Here is a 19,491-nt window from a genome sequence, read left to right as displayed (position 1 = left end):
AAACCACAGCAGAACTGAAAGAATATACAGCACCTGTGCAGAGGGGAGTCCTAGTGTATTCTGACCAGCTGACAGCATTAAATCTGTTATTGGTAAAAAGAAATAAAAATAGGTGGATCTTCTGCAGCTCCCACAAAGGCAGTTGCAATGGTGAACTGGAAAGCAGGGCACCTTGATTCTGCATTTCTGTTTCTTTTTTTTTGTCTTATCCCCTAGGTCCAAGTTCAATGTGTAGGTGTTGGATACATCTGTGTACAAACGTGTAAAAGATCACTAACCTTCACTGGGGGGACCATTGCATTTATATGTATTTTATCTGTCTAGAAAGAAGTGCAGGATGTAATTAAAAAAAAAAAGATTTTAGAAGAATTAGATGGTATATGTCTTTTCTTGCTGAATGGTAAATGCAGTCCTCCAAAAGCAAATGTTAATATTAAGTTCCAAGTTTACAATTTCAAGTTTGATTTTCTTTGGTAGCTCAGTCTGCATGATGATTTTGATCAAATGCCCCAGCTTCTAACATTTGTAACATGTGAAAAAATCCACCCCTAAAAAGCTCATATTTAAATAGTCATACAATAAGTTAAATGCACACTGTGACAGAATATGAATTATCTGACAGGCTGCAGAGTAATACAAGTTTAGTCTGGAAGACAGATACATGCACTGAGTCCAATCTGAGCACTGAAGATAAGAGTGCAATCCTTTGCTTGCTTCTGTTTAAATGAATGAGAAAGGGTAAAATGAGATAGATTGTTCAGACCTGGATATAAGGCATCTGGCTGAAAACTCATTTGCTAATTGTTTAAGGTTAGCACCATTGAACAAAGATAATTTAAAACACTGATTTGCCATGGGGTGCCAGCTACCATTGGTAACTCTCAATAACTCCAGGCCTTTGTAGTGCGGTGGGTTCAATATGTTTACTTGGTTTTTGTATGAAGGGAGATAGAGAATATTATTAGTCATTGAACCTTCCCTCACCTTTTCCCCCGTGAGGAACACGCCTAATGAAAATTCAAGCTCTGCTGCCAAACTGATATTGGCAAAAGATCTTTTCTTTGCCTGATTGGATAAATATGCAGCTGGTTTTGGAATCAATGCTTCTGTGAGTGAAATTAAAAGATGCTACTTTAAAATGCTGCTGTATGTATGCAGTGGACTTTATAGTCACCTGAAATGTCACAGCCAAGAAATACAGAAGACGCAGGACTGTGAGCAATACATGTAGAAGATCAAGTGAATGCTCCTACTTAATATTTTGGTGGTGTTTAAATGTTTTTGCTTTTGATACCAGTTCCTTTTTTCAAAAAACACTATGTTCAGTTAAAAACTGGCCCAAATCAACAGTAGTTGGAGGTTAAATTTCTTGCCAGGCTTGGAGCTTTTAGTTCTGTTTTAGTGTTAATTTTTAAAGGAAATCGTTCAGTTTCTATAAAATAGAAAAATCAAATATATGCTATGCCATGTAATTTCTCATGTTCCAGGAGTTCTAAAAGGGTTTCAGGACCAAACTGTTCTGTTCTGAATTCACTCCTGTGCTTTGATCCCGGTGAGAAAATCCATTGTGGGTATGTGGCAGGGAGGCCCCGCTGAGCCCAGCACGTTCCCGCACGCCCACGCCTGCCGCCGCAGGGGTTCTGGGGAGGGCTCAGAAGCTGCGCCAGGCACAGCCACGTCTATTGTGCCTCTTCTTCTGAGGGCAGCAAACCTTCCTGTACCAACCAGACCCCGCTGACCGCTACGGCTCTGCAGCAGAAACCCTGAATGCAAGAAGATAACAGCTGCTATCACAGTGCTTTTTATCTGGGAGGCAAAGTCTAAAATTGCATCTGACCTCGGTGTGCGCAGAGACACCAAGCGAGGAGCGCTCTGCCTGGATCCTCAAAGGGTTTAGATTAAATCACTAAGAGTAAGGTACCTAAATAAATAGTTCTGAGGATAATAGCTTCTGTGACTTCTACTTCGTGTGACACAAAGTAGACTCCAAACTGTAATTTATCAAATGATATATTGCAGGCCTTAGAAAACACAACTCGGCTTTTGTGTTGTTTTTTCCCTAATAGGTTTACTAATATATAAAATGATGACACTCCATTTACTTATAGAATCATACATGTAATTAAACTAGCTATAGTATAGATTTAAACTGTTTATTTATAGTCAAGCTTCTGTTTGCACTAGGTCAATGGTTTTTAGCAACAAAGCTCCATAAGAATAGAATTTCATAATAATGCCAGTAGCCTATGTATAACAAGAAGTAAACAAGCACATATTGGTCTGTTGAGTGAGTGTGTGTATCCATCTTTGCATATCTATGTTCCTGTGCAGCACAGGCTTAGGGAGAAGCAGATCAAAACCACATGCTACGTGTCCAGACAAATAATCTTTTTGAGCTTTGCCAAGGCAACAGAATGAGGTCTTATTTTTCTCGTATATTGGGGTCTGCTTGCTTGCCTGGTCATTTGTTTACAATTCAATGGGAAAATAAGAAAGCTAAAACTGACACTGTACAAAATTAAATTAATTGGAATTCTGTTCCTCCATGATAAGACTTGAAATGAGATTTAAATCAGTGTGTGGTTGGTAAAACATGACAATTTGATGTCTGTTCCATAAAACTGACAACCGCATCTAGTTGTTTTTCTTCTGAAATTGATCAGATAATTCGTTCAAACTTGGAGAATATCTGACAGTTAGACAATCAGACTGAGATTTGTTCAGAAAATTACAACATAGTGAGGGAAACTCAATTAGTTTTGTCAGCAAATATAAAGGCACTAGCTTGCATTTCCAGAAACTGTCCAAAGCTTTTACAGATACTCTTGATTCAGCTAAAATCAAGCTAATTATATGCTGGGCTCAAAAAACTCCTCATTAAAAGAACATTATTTGTCTTATAATGTCCAAACTCTAAAAGATAGGAAGTACTGAAATTAATAAGTAACTGCTTTGACAAACTGGTGTATATATATTACTGTAAAATTTGCTCAACAGTCCCCCAGGCTTGTTCAATACCTCAGCTACTTAATATCTTTTTTTTAAACCCACTGGGTGGACACAGTGGTAGGTTTTCTTTATTCAAATTCTATGCAGAGAAACATACTGTTTCAGTTTTCACTTTTTTTCCTCGTAGTTTGGGTCGCTGCAATATTTCCAATGCTTCATAAATCCCAATGGTTATGTTGCCAGTATCTAGGATAAGGTACAGGGTGGTAACAACCTTCTTGTATATGGGGTGCCAAGCAGAGGGAGACCTCTTATTTCTGAGTGTGTTGTTTGGGAGGTAACTAGGGTCTGATTTGGTGAAGATTTAGTACTAGTGAAGTTGGAAACTTGAAACATTACTTCACCTGCTTTCTGCTGCAATTCTAACTGCCCAATAATTTTGTGAATCATAACTCAAGTAGAAGCAGCTGGAAAATGAGAACACAGTCAACAATCATGCATGAAAAAATATGGTTTAAATGCCCTGCCAAATACAAACAGGAGCTTGCTGGTAGAAGCTGAGGAAGACTGGTTTTCTCAGGTTGCACTGAACAGTGTTGCCCATGCTAATTTCTTTTCATATGCTATCTTTAATGCTATTTGGTTAACCATCACAATATTTCCTGAAATTATTTATTGGTTCTCTTTCCAGATAGCATTTGTTGAGCTGTCACAAGTCCAGCTTTTCTGCTTCAGAGGTACTCATCACTTGGAGAGGCAGTGGTAATCTCTAGCATTATTGTCTTTAAAAAAATAAATCTATTATATCAGATTTACATTTGGTTTTGAGTATTTAGAGCACTTGTATGAATGTTGACCAATTTATAATATTTGTGTAATTGGTGTCAGTAATTACATTTTCTTGTGTTTCTCAGTCTTAAGAATCAAAAGCAAGCTCTTGTAGAAATTTGTCTTTACTGTGTGTGTGGCTAAGAATGCAGAGAGGCAGTGAGAGAAGGTGACAGAAAAATGTGAGAGGACCCTCCCGAGTTTCTGGAAGTAGATGATCAAAACTGTTAAAAGATTAAGTCTTAAGAATTTACTACAAACAAAATTTGCAGTAGAAGTCTAATCCTGTATATATTGAAGTGATATTTCTACTCAGTTGTTTACAAGACCCATTAACCAGAAAAGAAGCAAAATATATAACTAAGCATTGAAACAACATGTGCTCTAGCACCATTTAAGGAAAATTTCAGCTCTTATTTTTAAGGATCTTAAGAATATTTCCATTTTTTTCCAATCATTAGCTTTCATCTAGTTTTCACTAATTACTACAGGTACCAAGCCAGTGTTTTGCAGTTACTGTCCAGGGATAGTTTAACGGTATGAAAGCATAATTAACTTAGTCAGGAAGCTGAAGTTTAGGACAGAAAGAAGTGAACATGCAGAGAAATCACCTTTCTTTTAGTAGGAATTCTGAATTTGGAAGTAATATGCTGATGTTTTAGTATACAAAACTTCACAGTTGCCAAGACACGTGTATTTACCTATGCCAGCGGGAACTCCTCCGGGTGTTAGCAGGAGAGAGAGAGGACACCGAAAGTGCTTTGAATTAACTGGATGGCACAGTCAGTGCCCTCAGCTGGGAGTCTCCCAAGGTTCAGGCATTATGGCACTGGTACAGCCCAGAGCTTTCGCTCGTTCTCTGCTCCCAAGAATTGGCACATGACAGCACACGGACGAGAGGCAGCGGAGCTGCAGGAGAGGGGCGACTCTCAGAGTTACTTACGTTGACAGCCCAAGCTGTGCCAGATATATCCCGGCAGACATTTATCACATTTAGGCCCTGATGTTCCCTCCTTACACTCACAAAATCCTCTGTCATTACAGCGATCATGGACTGAACCAAAAGGGTTACAATAACAGTCTGCAGAAACAAGACAACACATACACACTGGATTCAGGTCTACATGTGGAGATAATTCATTCAATACCAATAAAGGGTGCATTTCCAGTGCTAAAGGTAAAGGAAGACTGTCTGTTAATAACATCTAGTGCAGTGAATATAATTACTACATGTCCATTTATTTGTTTGCATGTGTCATTTCAGGAAGAAACGTTTTATGATGCAAAGAGAAAAAGTAAACAGAAAAGATATAAAGGCAGAAGATACCACGGTCTTGAGGGTAAGTGATTGTAACAGATTCTTTTTGGCAAGAATATTTTTGACAATTTAATGAACATTAGAAAAGCTTTGTATAGTATGGATATATCCATGTGCCATCAGGGTGAAATGTTTTGCTTTATTAAATAGGCTTATCTGTATTACTCAATATTTTCAGAAGTGCTAGATGTCTTTATAGGCCTATATAAATGCACTTTACTTATTTCCAAGATAGTCTTCCTTTATAGGTTTGAGCAGTATAATAATTTAAGTGAATATTTGCCATTAAATTGATGAGATTGATTTATCAGTGACATTAATAAACCTTTTGCGTATTCTGCAATGAAAAGCTTGAGGTGAGCACTAATGTAATGCAAAACCTTTAAGAACGGGCTTTATGCAGCCATTTTAATTTCTCTCACCTCCCAGCGTGCAGATGGAAAATGCAGTGAGGCTCATTCCCCGCTGTATATTTTTCACATGTGTTCAGCTAATTAAAGAATAAGTAGGGTAACACATTTCCTCCCACAACACTTACTGTGTTGTTCATTCACAGCCCTTTTCTTTAATGTGATTACAATATCTGTGTTCAGCTTTCACCGGCTGAACAAAAGCAAGGAGCTCACAGAGCTCATTTTTGGCATTCCTGTTCTTCACCTTGGTTATTTAGATTTTGTTTTCAACTGAAGGGTTATCTCATTTTTATGTAGACCCACGTAGACCCAGAGTAACCTCACTGTTAACTGAGACAACAGACTCCTTTTGGAAGCATCTGATCTCTGCTTCTTGCTGATTTGGGGCAACCTGCTGGGAGTCTGGATTTCTAAGTTTGTGAATCAGTGCTGCTTTGATGGTTACATCTGGCAGTTGTTCCCTAGCACTAGGTTAAACCTCAGCGGTACCATAAATGAAAAAAAGGAGTTGAACTGGGAAGTTACATATGTATATATTTCCAATGAAAAAAACTAAAAGGAAAAAAATTAACAGAAAGATATTTGTCATCTGTTGTCCCACTGTTTATTAACTATAAAATACAGATGGCACTTTGAAAATTTGGGATGCTGAAGAAGAACAGTTACCTTTGGCAAAAGGGTTCTACAATAATAACAGAGTCAATTAGCTGGCAACATTCATTAATGAAATGGAAAACTGACATGCCAAAAATACTGTGTGAGGCTGAGTATTACAGCAAAGTGAGTGCCATTTAAAAACCTGGGAATTCTGATGTTAATCAGATGTATCAAATGTTTATGTAAAGAGGCATAGACTTGAGATACATTCTGAATGCAGGAAGTAAAATAATTTGCTTCAAGAGTGTTTATAGAAAACCTTGAAAGACAAAAGCTTGGAATGACATTAAAAATAGAGGGCCCAATTCTTGTTAAAAATAGCTTTGTTAGACATGATGAAGTTACAGTGATTTAAACAAGTATTTGTGAAAGAAATGTATAGCCTGTGATACTGGATGTTATGTTATATTTTCCAGAGAACAAGACCCTGAACCAGTGAAACCTTTCCAACTGAACTCTATCACATAAACATGTAGAAGTTCCAGGCCCATATCATGCTATTGAAGGGAAAGTAAATAGCAGAAAATAAGTTTTAAGCCAGGCCATTTTGTAAAATTAGTAGATCTAATCAGAACACACAATGGACTAATTCTAGCTTCCATCTTTTCCAATTGATACCACAGTAATACAACGTGCAGAAAATTTGGGGTCATTGTCCAACACAATATCATAGTTTGTGGAACACTTCCCAAGGCCTACCAAATACTTAAGACATTACAAATCTCAAAGGTCACAATTTCACTGTGCCACAGGGAGGCAGTGAGTATCTCCAATGCCCTTAAAACAACAGGGCATTAAGCAACACTAAACCACTAACATTCCCAGATCACCCTAATAAGCAAACCACACACAGGTTCCAGGGTGGGGGAAAAAAACCCTGCAGATCTGAACCAATAAAGATTCTTCATCCTAACCTTCATCTGGGAACTATTTGTAAGGATAGGAAGATAACAGAAATGGGAATCTGTTCACTGGGGTTTACTCTATCAATGCTTCAAACAAAACACAAGGAGTGTAAATAAGAAAGGAGGTGGGGAAATGGGCTGAGGCTTGCAGGCTTGCTGATTATTAGTCTGAGCTGACAGTGGCTCCAGGACAACCCCCAGGCTTAACTTAACCATGTGTCATTAGGGCTTCTGGTGTTAACTGAAGCTTAAGCCTGACTGACTGCAAGACTGACTCTGTTAAAAGTGTGACAGCAATCACCAGCTGAGTATTTATGCTGTGAGGCAAAGGCCATGTTTTATTACTCTGGGTCTACCTGGTGGTTTCCATGCTATCCTTGCTTGTCAGTGTGTGCATTCACTGGAAGTCACTCGGGCTTTATTAAGAAATAAAAAACTCTTCAAGCTGTTAAATTATTTTTCACAATGAATGAATAATTTTTAACTTCAGAATACCTTGATTTATTCTGAAACTGCAGTTGCCCATATGAGGTAATTTTGCAGTTAATGTACAAATCCACAAATTTTAGATATTTCATTTTAGGAAATAAAATCTATTTTGCTGCTAAAGAAATTAAGGGCATCAAGAATTTAGATTTAAGCCCACTGTATAATACATTGCATTTGGCTCACTGGTAAAAAACCTTCTCAGTATTTGAATTCTTTATTCTTAAAAAGTAAGCATTTTACATTTTCTCCATTGATTTAGCATCAGCTAAGATTGACAGATTTGTTATCCATGTACTTACCATATGTATTTCTGCAAACTGTGAAGCAGTTTTGATAAATTAGAGCCAAAGCCCTATTAGCTGCCATTAAACTAGCTCATCCAAACATTTGTTACCTTTCTACATACATGGCTGAAGAGGAAAGAATTAGCCTGAAAAAATGACTTTCATACGGGAATAAGACTTGCACATATCACTGCAAATCTGCTTATTAAAATGTTCATGCCAACATTTCACTTCTAGTTAAACCACAGAACACTGCTTTTAAACTCAGAGAAAAGAGAAATGAGCGTTTCCAATAGAGCAAGACTGTGCTTGACCTAGAAGGGTGGTGAATCCATCAACTCTCACAGGTGAAAACACTCCACGTTTTGCCCAGTTAAATCTTAGGAGCCCCAGATCAAGAGAGAGCTTTAAGAACAAACTTCTCTGTTTTCTGAAATGTGCTTAAGATGTCTTGATTTCACTGACTTTACACAAGAAGTAGGAAAGACCTCTTAAGTTGGCAAATCAGCTAGGACACATACATTATGAACATACATTTTGTATGGCAACTGTGATCTGGAAAACTGTCTTAGTCCAGCAAGAATGTTATTTATTTCAAATTAATTACCTAACGTGTAGAAAACCAAGGTTTGATCCTATAGTTATTTCACATGGTGCATTTCTCATGGGAGCCCAAGAATTCTGCTTGCATTAAGGTGGAAAGTCAGCAAATGTTTCACATTGCCTTTTTTTTTGCTAAATGAAAGATTTAAAAAATTTATTTTCTCAGTGTCTTGGCAATTTTATAGTGCACAGTTGTCTTACCATGACATTTTAAATGTATCACTTATAAATAAATTTTAAAATTACTTATTTTTGGCTTTTTGTTTACTAACTTCTCTGTCTTATGTAGCTGCAGCTGGTGTCTTAGCATTTCAGTGTATATGGGAAAACAACATACTGAATGAGCTGATGAGAAATTCCAAACAGACCAATTTAGAATTGTATTCATTAGGCCTATTTAGGCAGCTGAAATTATATAGCCCTGATGTCATACCTATGATGTCTGTCATCTACATCAAACAAATATGTGGGACAGTAGTTTTTTCCCAAGAACATTTGATTGTGGTAATCTCCTCAGCACAGTCATACAAAATCATGACTTGCCTACTAAAGTTCTTATTAGCTCTGACTAATTACTAGCAAAGGAGATCATGCATTTCCTGAATACATTGCCAAGCAAAGTTAAAAGAAGGACACATGAAATGCAGTGCATGGATGGATCTGTGTGTTTATCACAAGATAAATATGTGAATCTGTCAAGTTACAAACTCAAATAATAGCAACTTAAATAGTTTCTGGCTTGAATCTGAGCAATGGATTATAAATGTATAAAAATATAATTTATTCACCCGAAGTCTATTTTGATTTTACAGTATCTGCTAACTACTCTTTGCTTCCTGGAAGATGGAAAGAAAAAAAAAATCACAACGAAAATCCAGAACAGGTCCTACTGGTACTTATGTCTACAAGAAACATGACATTATTAAATTCTCCACCTCTGTTTGTTATTAGAACAATGTCTTTAGTGGCTATGTGTTAATTACTTAGCCATTGTATAAAGCTTCTTTTATACAATGTTGGCTATGTTGAGGTTTCACCTGAAGTGTCCTAAATTTCTTGTATACTGTCTGTGGTGACATGAGAACAATGCATATTCTTCTAGGGTGTTAAGATCTTATATTTTTTCCTAATATGCTTTTCTTATTATGTTCTAACATTTCCTCTAATTCTGCAGTTTGAATATTTATAGCAGATGCTTGTTCTAAAGCACTGTTTTCACCTAGGAATCCCTTTTCTAAATTGACATTGTGTCACACTGATTTGACAAATTCTGTTCCTAACCTCACAGGCATCATTTCAGTTCCTCTTCTAAGTAGAGGGGAGGTAACACTGCATTTACAGTCCTGTGTCTGGGAGCAGAATGAGCTGCAACATGTGAAATTTAGTGAATAAAAGGGATTAACAGAGGTCCCTCCCCATGTCCTCCTGATGCAGCTGGCAACTTTTGTAGGTATCCAGGCAAGTATTCAAGAGTCTGTACTAGTAATTGCAAAAGTCATATTGGGACCAGGTATTTAAGACTCAACTCCTTAATTTTCATGTGTGACCCCAGTGTGGCTCCCTCCTGTGTAAGGAGAGCACATCCAGTTTCCCAGGGGTTTCTGGTGAAAGTCTACCCAGGACCCATAGCCAGAGAGGTTCGTCATCATTTAAGGATTCAAAATGCCTCCTTGGGGCTACCAGGGCAATAGAAATGAGGTGGGAAGTCTACACAGATGTTCTGATCCATTGAAAAAGCTCATTCTGCCTTCAGTGGCAAGTAAGCAGCAGCGGTCCCTAGCAGCTGCCAGGAGCTGAAAAGGCACAGAAGAAAAGGCGCAGTTATCCCGGGACTGACCTATGCACACATTTTCATCGTCCAGCTCTGCAGAAGCATTTCTGAAGTAGCCCAGCCTGCATAACTCGCAGTGCTGACCTCTAGTGTTGTGCTTACAGCTCACGCAAATGACCGTATTGAGCAGCTCGATGTAACTGCACCGGTTGGAGTGCCCGAAGCATTCACAGTCTTTCAAGGAAGAACAGAAATGTATACAAAGTGTATACAGCAGCAGAGTAATAGCACATTACATGCTTAGTAAAAATGAACCATGAGCAGAAGTATGAATGAATGGCACATACATGTTAATCAATGTAACATGGACAGCAGCAGATGTTCATCTGCAATGGATGTGGAGCTGGTTTCAGGCAGGTTAGCGTGACCCGACAACCATGGCATGACGTCGGAGGTTGGCTGTTGTTGGCAGACCTGATGGAACTGAAGCATTTGCAGTTGTAAACCTTTCAGGGTTACTGGAGGTGCAGTTTCCACTGAGAGAAATGCACATATTTTTGCATATTTGAGATGAGTATAAATCAAGACCTGGGAAAAACCTCCTCATATTAACAGTGTTAAATTCAGTGGACAAAATTGTCAAACTTAATTATAATTAAATCCACAACAGTAAGTAAAATATTTTTTTTTTCTTTCTGACAGAAATGGAGAGTATTCAAAAATGCTATTGAACTTGGGGTGCTATAACTGGTAGGCACCTCGTGAACCAGAGTGCTTTACGTCATGGCCAAACAAATCTCTAGTTTGACAATTTTGGCCAACAACTCCTAAAACAATTAACAGTGAAGAAAAGGAAGAAAGACAGTTATTGGAGAACTACATCAACTGTACTTTTGAGGTAAGCATTAACCATATTTTGTTTTCTGAGGTGAAAAACAGTTGGGCTAGAAAAGATTATGAAAATTCTGAAATGTGTACTGACTAGAAAGCATGCTTACTGCAGCCATCTGAAATGAAGTTGGCATGACAGCCACTTTAAAAGACCCATTCATTAAATATAGAATGCTAGTGCCTTTTAGTCTTTAAGCACAAGCAATACTTGGCTTTATACAGAACAAATTAAAAATCAGAAATGTATCAATAACATTATAGAAGACACAGCTCTGCTTTGTGTAGAACACTTGTGTCAGCCTAATCATGCAACTCTTGGGATTATGAGCCTAGAATGAATGCTGGAAAGGTTACTAGGATGCTAAAAGAAGTTGAGTCTATTTAAAAAGTGAAGACTAAGAAAATTTGGCTTGTTTAGTCTAGGAAAGCGATGATAGAGATATCACCTTCTTGTGAAGGTGATACAGCAAGGAGCTAAGCCTCCTGCCATCCTAATGGACAGTACTGGCACAAGAACAAATGAGTGTTAGTTGGCTACTGGGAAATTTCAGCTGGAAATTAGAGGATGGTATGTAGGCACTAGGGCAGTAAAGTTGTTGGACACTTTCCATTTGTGGCAAAACACACTGATGCTTCACAGATGTAGTTTATTAACTGGTAGAATAAATTACAGTATGTTTCCTGCAATAATGTAGCACTGGATGCAGTGACTTGGAAGGGCTTTGAGGTCTTGAAGTTAGCTTGTAATTAGATAAAGCTGTAGCAGAGGGTGTAAAATGCTTCCATGTATGATAGAGGCCAAGTCCCCTGTGCTGCCTTTCCTCTGGTATGCTCCTGATTATGCTGGGGCACCTGATCATCCCCATGACTGGTGGAGAAGGGCATCACATTCAGTCTTTGAGCCTGTCTGTACTTTTGTAAAGAAACAACAGTCGCAGCACATGTTTCTGAGTATGCTCTGCACTCCCAATACATGGATATTTCTTTGGCTTTTGTCTGATGTACTGGACCGTAAATGGATTAAATTATTTTTAGACACTTAGCACAACATATGTTTTAATCTTGAGAGCTGCCTTTCTGCTGCCAGAAAACATTAATCCGTTTTACATATATGCATTTAGTTAACATATATTTCTTGTTCTCTTCAATGTTATTCTGCTAAACCGGTGTTTTGTGGTTCATGCTAATCTGATAATTTTGATGCCAGTAACTGCTGGAGTACAGGAAAACATTTGGTGTATCAGTCTCAGTATGTTACCACTTGACACAATAAAGTAAGGAGGGAAAAAATGTTAGTTTGTTATCTTTTGCAGTTGGTCAGTCTGATTCAGCATCTCAGCCAGGCACCCTGCAGCATTTCTCCCCAAGTATATCCATCTTGCTCATCCCAAGTATATCCATCTTGCCTGTTTGGAACAGATGAGATCTAAAAGTGGAAAATAGCACTAGCAAACAGGAGTAATGGAAAATTGGTGTGATTTTGTTTGTGTTTGATTTTTAAAGTAAGAAAGACTGACTAGTGATAAGCAATCTAATCTTTCTGAATCCAAGATTTAGAAGCAAGGCTGTCAGTCTTTCTGTCTGACAGAGGACCTGTCTTCTGCTACCAACAGAGAATTTGTTTTGGTGAGATAATACTGTATTGGTATGTTGGTCAGACTTGTTGCTAAACATTTTCATATTCTAGGTGAATTTAGAGGAAATAATTTGCTTATATACTATAAAGAAAAGCCAACAATGCTACATTATCTTTTGTATTTAAGGCAGCAGAAAGAAACTGAAAATAGTTCATGAATGAATGACTGCACTACTTCCACTCTGAAACTCCAATACAACTTTCAATTATATTACCACTACACATAATTAGCCATAACAACAGCACAAAACCAAAAGCTGCACATTAAGCAATTCACTCTGTAACACAAAGCCTGCTCTAAGTTATGATTTGGAGTGAAGAAACCTCTAATAATTATGAAGCGCTTGGATGTATGCATGTGCTCTGAAACACATGCAGGGGGACTGCTCAAGTTCATATGTGGCTCATCAATACTTAAGGTAAACAAAGAGACCAGTTTTTAAACTTGTTTGCATTTCTATGGGTATTGCTTTTCTGTAACAACTGTGCTGTGTGAAACAAAGTCTTTGTCTCAGAGTTAACTAATGCTAAGGTACAGGAGTGCTTTAGTAGTCTTCATCAGACAAGTAAATGCTACATGGTGTAGAAAAAAACCACAGTTAACTCCAAAGCAGTCCAACATCCGATCAAACATTAGCATTGGCAAGAGGAAAAAGAAAAAAGAAATGGCAAGTAACAATTAAATCACTTTTGTGATAACGCTTGCTTCTCCCCTGACTCCCCACCATATTGTTAGTGCAGTAATTTTTTGCTGTTGGCCTGGTCAGTGAATCATTTTTTCATCCCTCTGTGCTCACAAAAAATAAGCTATGTAAAAAGTCCTCCTATGATGGAAATGGAATTACTTTTTCTGCTGGCTACATGAGGTGCTACCCTAAGCCACTCAGACAAAGCGCACAGAATTGCATTCAGCACCGTGCCAGCTGGGAAGCTGTCAGTGCTATATGGCCCTTCCAGCATATCATGTGGTTCACCTTAACCAGAAAGTATTCTGCTTGTTACACCTGTCAGAAGCACAGCTCAGGGTCTTTAGGCACACAGCTCTGGCTAGCAGCCTAAAGCACTGTCACACCCTGCAAAGTCATGCAAACACTGAAGGAGATGGGGGAAAAGTCTCAAAATCAGGCTGTACATGGCTTACCAACCATTGTGAAACGACACGAGCTTCTTACAGTGCTAGAAAATGCTGCTTTCAGTTCTGAGTACCACATGTCAGAAAAGACACAGATAAACTGAGTAACAATAAGGAGTGAATGGTTCAGAAACGAAAAAGCTCAGAGAAGAGGTAATGACAGCTAGATAGGTTTAATGTGAAGGAAAAAGGGATTGCCATGTTAGATGTGATCATTGTTTTTGGCTGATTCAGGAACTGTCAAATCCCTTGCAAACTCACAGAAGCATTGACTCTCTGAGCCTCCCTGACTATTTTCCGGTGCAATGATTTTATTGAAACAATCTTGATTCTGTTGCAGAAAGCATGATAAAACTGCCCACTGAAGCAGGCTCACAAAGTTGATAATCAAATTGTTTTGTTTCTATAAATTTAACAATTTCCCCCATTCTAATGCTTTGAGATCACTTACATCTTTGAGATAACATACTACTATTGTAGGGATGAAGTTCAGCTGAAGCTTCAGCTACGACCATTAAAACATGAAATGTCATCACATGAAACAATAAACACACAAGGAAGGGTAGCATCATTTCTAAACTAAGGTTGCATGAGACAGCTATTAGTGTCACTTTTTAATTTAAAGCACAAAGCATATTTCAAGAAAAGTGCATTCACAAATCTTTAAATTATTTTTTCATTTTCTAGTTACTCCGTGCTCCTCCTCCATCCACTAAGGCAAACAAAGGAAGTTTCATTGTAACCTTAGAAATTACCTGCTTCATAACAAACAGTATGGCTCATTACCATGATCTCATCAAAGGGGTCAAACTAAGTTCAGACATTTCTTAATAACCCTTTTCCTTGTTCATATGTATTTCATGAATAATGAGATATTCTCAATTGCTGCAGAAAGACAAAACATCTTCATACATACTCTTTACAGATAAATTGATGAGGAAAAACAATGAAAAGATCTCAGACTGTGAATGACAGATATGCAAATGAAACAGGTTGCCTGTAAGTCAGAAAGAATATTGGCATCCTTTATTATATTAATAAAATTCCATTATTCTGATAGAACACTAGAACATCAGTTCCAAATGTAATGCCTGCACTCTGAATTTGCACACTTACAATAAAATGAAGACATAAGGCACACTTACAATGCATTAAGAGACACAACAATGCATTACATTCCATGGCATTTACAGATACTTCTTGAGGACATGGACAATTGATGTTTTATGGATTGTTTGCCCTCAACTAATCTGCTTATGTTTCCTCTTTTACAATTTATGCATATCAGTGAGGAAAACAAGACTCTAGTAAACATCTGCTTTCTAGGCAAGGATCTGAATAGTCATATTCATACATTTAGCTCCTTTAAAAATAAATGCCATGTCACTTTATTTGCCACCAACAACTGTCTAAGAAGCATATTTATTTTTCTTTGTATGGCTTATGTTTATGTGACTTAATGCTTCTGTTGTATTCAATGAGGATGCCTCACCAGTAAACTAATGGGTACACTCCACAGATATTCCAGATTCATACAGTGCAATGTTTTCACAACACAGAGCACTATGGGATCACTGTATGAATCCTAGAATTCCTACCTCTCTTGTGGTTTGCAACTTGAACAGAAGAAACAGTTGACATAGCTAATTTGGGAGCAACTGGATAGGTAATAAAATGAACAGGAAATTAGAAAAAGTATCATATAGGAACAAATCAAAATATTAAAATAAACATCTTTATTCTCTAACGTTTGAATTTACCAATGGTTATTCATTCATACCCTTTTTTTGTAAGGGTAAAGTTACAGGAAATGAGTTATACAGTACCAATTACTGAATTATTTGAGCTGTAACATCCAAGATCAAGACAGGGAATGGAATTCACATCTATGCACTTTGGCAGTTTTGTGTTAGGGGTTATTTGGTGGTTTCTCTCAATCCATGACAAATGACTGTATGGTAACCAGAGTGGTCTGAAAAGGGTTTTATTGAATTTGATTGCATATTTATTCTGGCCAATTAGCATAAACCTAAACCCCACAATAAAATGTTTAGATGTAGGCAGATTTCTGTAATCATTCTTTTCATACACTATCCTTAAATGAAATATTTAATCTACAACTATATGTTAAACACTGAAACAATATGCTGCAAACACACAAAAGCTGAATAGAAATGCTTTGAAGTTTTTGTGTTTTGTGCTTCCTTCCAAAACATCAAAACTAAATTTACTTAAACTCCTATTTTTGAGGAAGAAACACTGAATAATTCTGTGCTGTTCAAAACATATTTTGCAATGAAGTTAGGTCTTAGATCACACATAGTATAATTAAGCAATGAAATCCATTAGAAATGCTAAGTATAATTTAACTGAGAATGTTTTAATTTAAAATTCTTCTGAATAGCGTAGGCTAATCCTTAGAGAGAGCAGAGGGAAAGAGATCAGTCTGGGTGGGGTTTTTTGTTTGTTTAAAAAAGACATGCAAACACTGGGGAAATACAATGAGAGCTAAATGAAATTGGAATGCTAGGTATTATTTTATCAGGGATAGTTAATTTTAAATATATGGTGAATAAACCAAACTAGAGTACATTTCTAATCCTTACATAGAGCACAGATCAATTAGTATTTTCTGTTTTGTTGGGCACATAGAAACTTGCATGTATAACATGGCAGATTTCACATGCACATGGGGTATGCTTGATTTGGTGATTGTGATCCACGGACTTAATTACAGCCCTTCCCATGTAATTCCCAACAGATTTCCAATACATCTCATTTGGTGTAGTGGCCATTTTCTAGATTGCCTTTTCATTAATTTGACCCTCCACCTCTGTGTGTTATAGCACAGAAAGGAAACCCTTTGAACATGAAACAAGCCACAGGCCAGATTTCTTCAGGGACTTTTGGGGGAGGAAAGGGCAGTAAATAAGAACAGAAGGAAATTATTTTTATAATGAGCAATCACTTTGAAATGTGAAGTATAGCTGAATACTTCTTCAACTAACAAAGAATCTTAGTTTTATTAGTCATCTTAAAAAGTAATTTTTTTTCTTTCAGCAGTAATTGTCCTATCACAGTATGTGAGTAATTTTTTGTGTAGCACTCAAATTGTAGAAAACCATGGGTCTTTCCTGCAGAGAACTTGCTTGTATTGTGGATGGCATGAAAGCTGAGAATGCTTCTCAGCTCACTTGGGAAAACAAAGTGGAAACAAGACATTAAAAATGCGTTTGATGCTTACAGCGACAACCTTTGTTCACTGAAAAATCTCAAAATTTACTCAAAATACAGATTGTGCTATCTAAACAAGTCCAAAATTGTCCTGTGTATCACAGATTTTAGTCTGTATGTCTGTTATTCCCATATTTGCAGTAATGTGCACAGTCTGAGTGTTGGAAGGCTCCCTTTTCAGGTAAGGTTTGTTTTATAGTTATTTTCTCACAGGATAGCATTACTTAGCACCAGAGAAAAATGAGTTGGAGTATCATTGTTACTACTTTTGCCACCACAAGGGACTCATTGAGAGCAATTTCAGTACCTTTAGACCACTAGGAATTTTACAGCATCCTACCTTGGTTTGGTTTAGAAACCTCAAGGGAAGAAATATTCGGCCATATCCTATCAAACTTTGGAGGATCTGCATGCATCAGGAAAAATCAGGTTTTGTTATTTACATCTGTGATATTGTTCTAAACAGGCAAGCATATGGACAAAGACAGAGATTACACACAGCTATTACTGGACTAGTCTAAGTTGCACTAGAACAGAACATGACTCCACAGTGAACAAGAAAACAAGCAATTGATGATTCCCAAAACACCAAATGGACATAAAATACTGTGCATAACAATTTCTCTTCTGTGGCTTAAAATACAATTTTTCATGACGAAAAGATATCCTAGGCCAATATATATAGTTCTAACACCAGGAACAAAACAGGAACATATTGTGTTAAATCTGCTCTGCAGAGATAAAACGACAGTATCAGACAAATATGGACTTCTTACCAAAGACACATATCTTACTGTAACATCCTGTTTCAGGGCCTTTTGAGTGAATTACATATCTGTTATCAGAAGAAATATATTTACCAGCAGAGTGGGCCTCTTCTTTGGCTCTCACACTTTTGTGTGTTTCATCTATTTCCTATCATCTGATATATCTGCTGATATATTTTACAGCTTGATTTTTTTTTTTGTCATAACGTTAAATATCTAAATTTCTTATAAGTTCTACAAAATGTGTTACTTGGATGAAGCATTTTGTGTGAGCAGTAGAATTAGCTGTGTCTCTTTAGATCTTCATTTCCTTTGATTAATGTGTTCTGGGGCTGGGGAAGTGAGGAATGAAAACCCTTAGCAGACTGGTGCTTTGGGGAAGGAAAGAAAACTTGTTTTTCTGTTGCCATCTGCCTAGCTTTGAATATTAGACTTGGACCATGTTTTTATAATCTTCTCTGAATACTGCAGTGGTTGTGTCTTGTCTGAACCAAACAGAATTCTTCTTAAGGGTCACATCAGCCTTTGTCCCTAAAGTCTTCCCACAGAGAGAACAATGAAAGGAAAGGATGGGGACCTGCACTGTGCCATTTGCTGTTAGGCAGTCTTCTGCAATTTAATGGGTCAAGTTGTAATTTAATCACATAATTACATTCAATTCTTACATTTTTTTGCTTTTTCCTATTCAATCCAGAAAACAGAAGAAAGAAAAACTGAACTGGTTTGACAGATTCTCAAAGAGTCTACATATTGACTGACATTAACTTGCCTCTATAGGTCAGATCCACCAATTCCCACACATAGGAAGTGCAAGTGCCCCAGTCAGAGTGGATGACAAGAAGTATCTCCAAGCTGTACCTAGGGAGTGCTGTGGTAACCCTCACCCCCTCCACTGACAGACTGCTACCAAGCACCTGAGAGACCACCTTCCTCCTCATCAGACTCTCACTAGCAAATTACTTACAGTTAATTCCCTGTCAAATTTTGGTCGATTTAGGAACACTTAGACTTGACCTAAACATTATGAAGTGACTGGATATTAGGCATAACATAAAATCAGGAGTTAAAAAAGGAAAAGCAATCATTATGGACTGTGTTGTCCCGTTGTCTCCTGAGCCTTTTTTTCTTTTAGCCATTGTGCAGCATCAGAGTTGTTGCAAACAACTGGTCACATTTCAGACTGGAGCTTCCAAAATCCTACATGTATTGTTGAGTACAGTGTGACACACCTGCTATAAAAATTCATATGTATAGTGGTCTTCAACTGAAAAGGCCTAGGTATTACCAGAGGTAAAATTAATGGTGTCAAATAACTTTGTAATGCCTTAGGACTAACCCTCTTGAATTTGTCATTTCATAAACTGTAGGCCCTATGTAGTAAATAACATACTTTACATCATCAAACAGATATAATCAATAATATTTAATATATAATTTATCCTGATTGTGATTTTTCTATGTAGTATCATGTCCAAGTAAAATCATTCCTTGTAAGGAAAAACCCGATATTTACAGATTTCTTAGAAATTCTATAAACGCTATAGATCCATGCTTGTTTTAGCAAACTTCCTTAAAATGGAGGTTGTGACTTACTGCAAAATAATTAAAAATTCC

General features: G+C 37.3%; 1 protein-coding gene across 1 annotated transcript in view; it reads right to left on the bottom strand.

Moving 5' to 3' along the window:
- Positions 1-19,491, bottom strand: part of NTNG1 (netrin G1) — a gene marked incomplete at both ends in the record, with an annotated part of 140,592 nt that overhangs the window by 19,753 nt on the left and 101,348 nt on the right. Inside the window, 2 exons of the mRNA XM_084211833.1 lie at positions 4,721-4,858; positions 10,284-10,451. Of these exons, the coding sequence (XP_084067959.1) occupies positions 4,721-4,858; positions 10,284-10,451 (306 nt within the window). The remainder of the gene's footprint in view (positions 1-4,720; positions 4,859-10,283; positions 10,452-19,491) is intronic.

The sequence above is a fragment of the Fringilla coelebs genome (genome assembly GCF_963513975.1).
Source record: "Fringilla coelebs genome assembly, chromosome: 9".
NCBI classification, from domain to species: domain Eukaryota; kingdom Metazoa; phylum Chordata; class Aves; order Passeriformes; family Fringillidae; genus Fringilla; species Fringilla coelebs.
The sequence above is the reverse complement of the archived record's forward strand: the minus strand, read 5'-3'. Positions and strand labels throughout refer to the sequence as shown.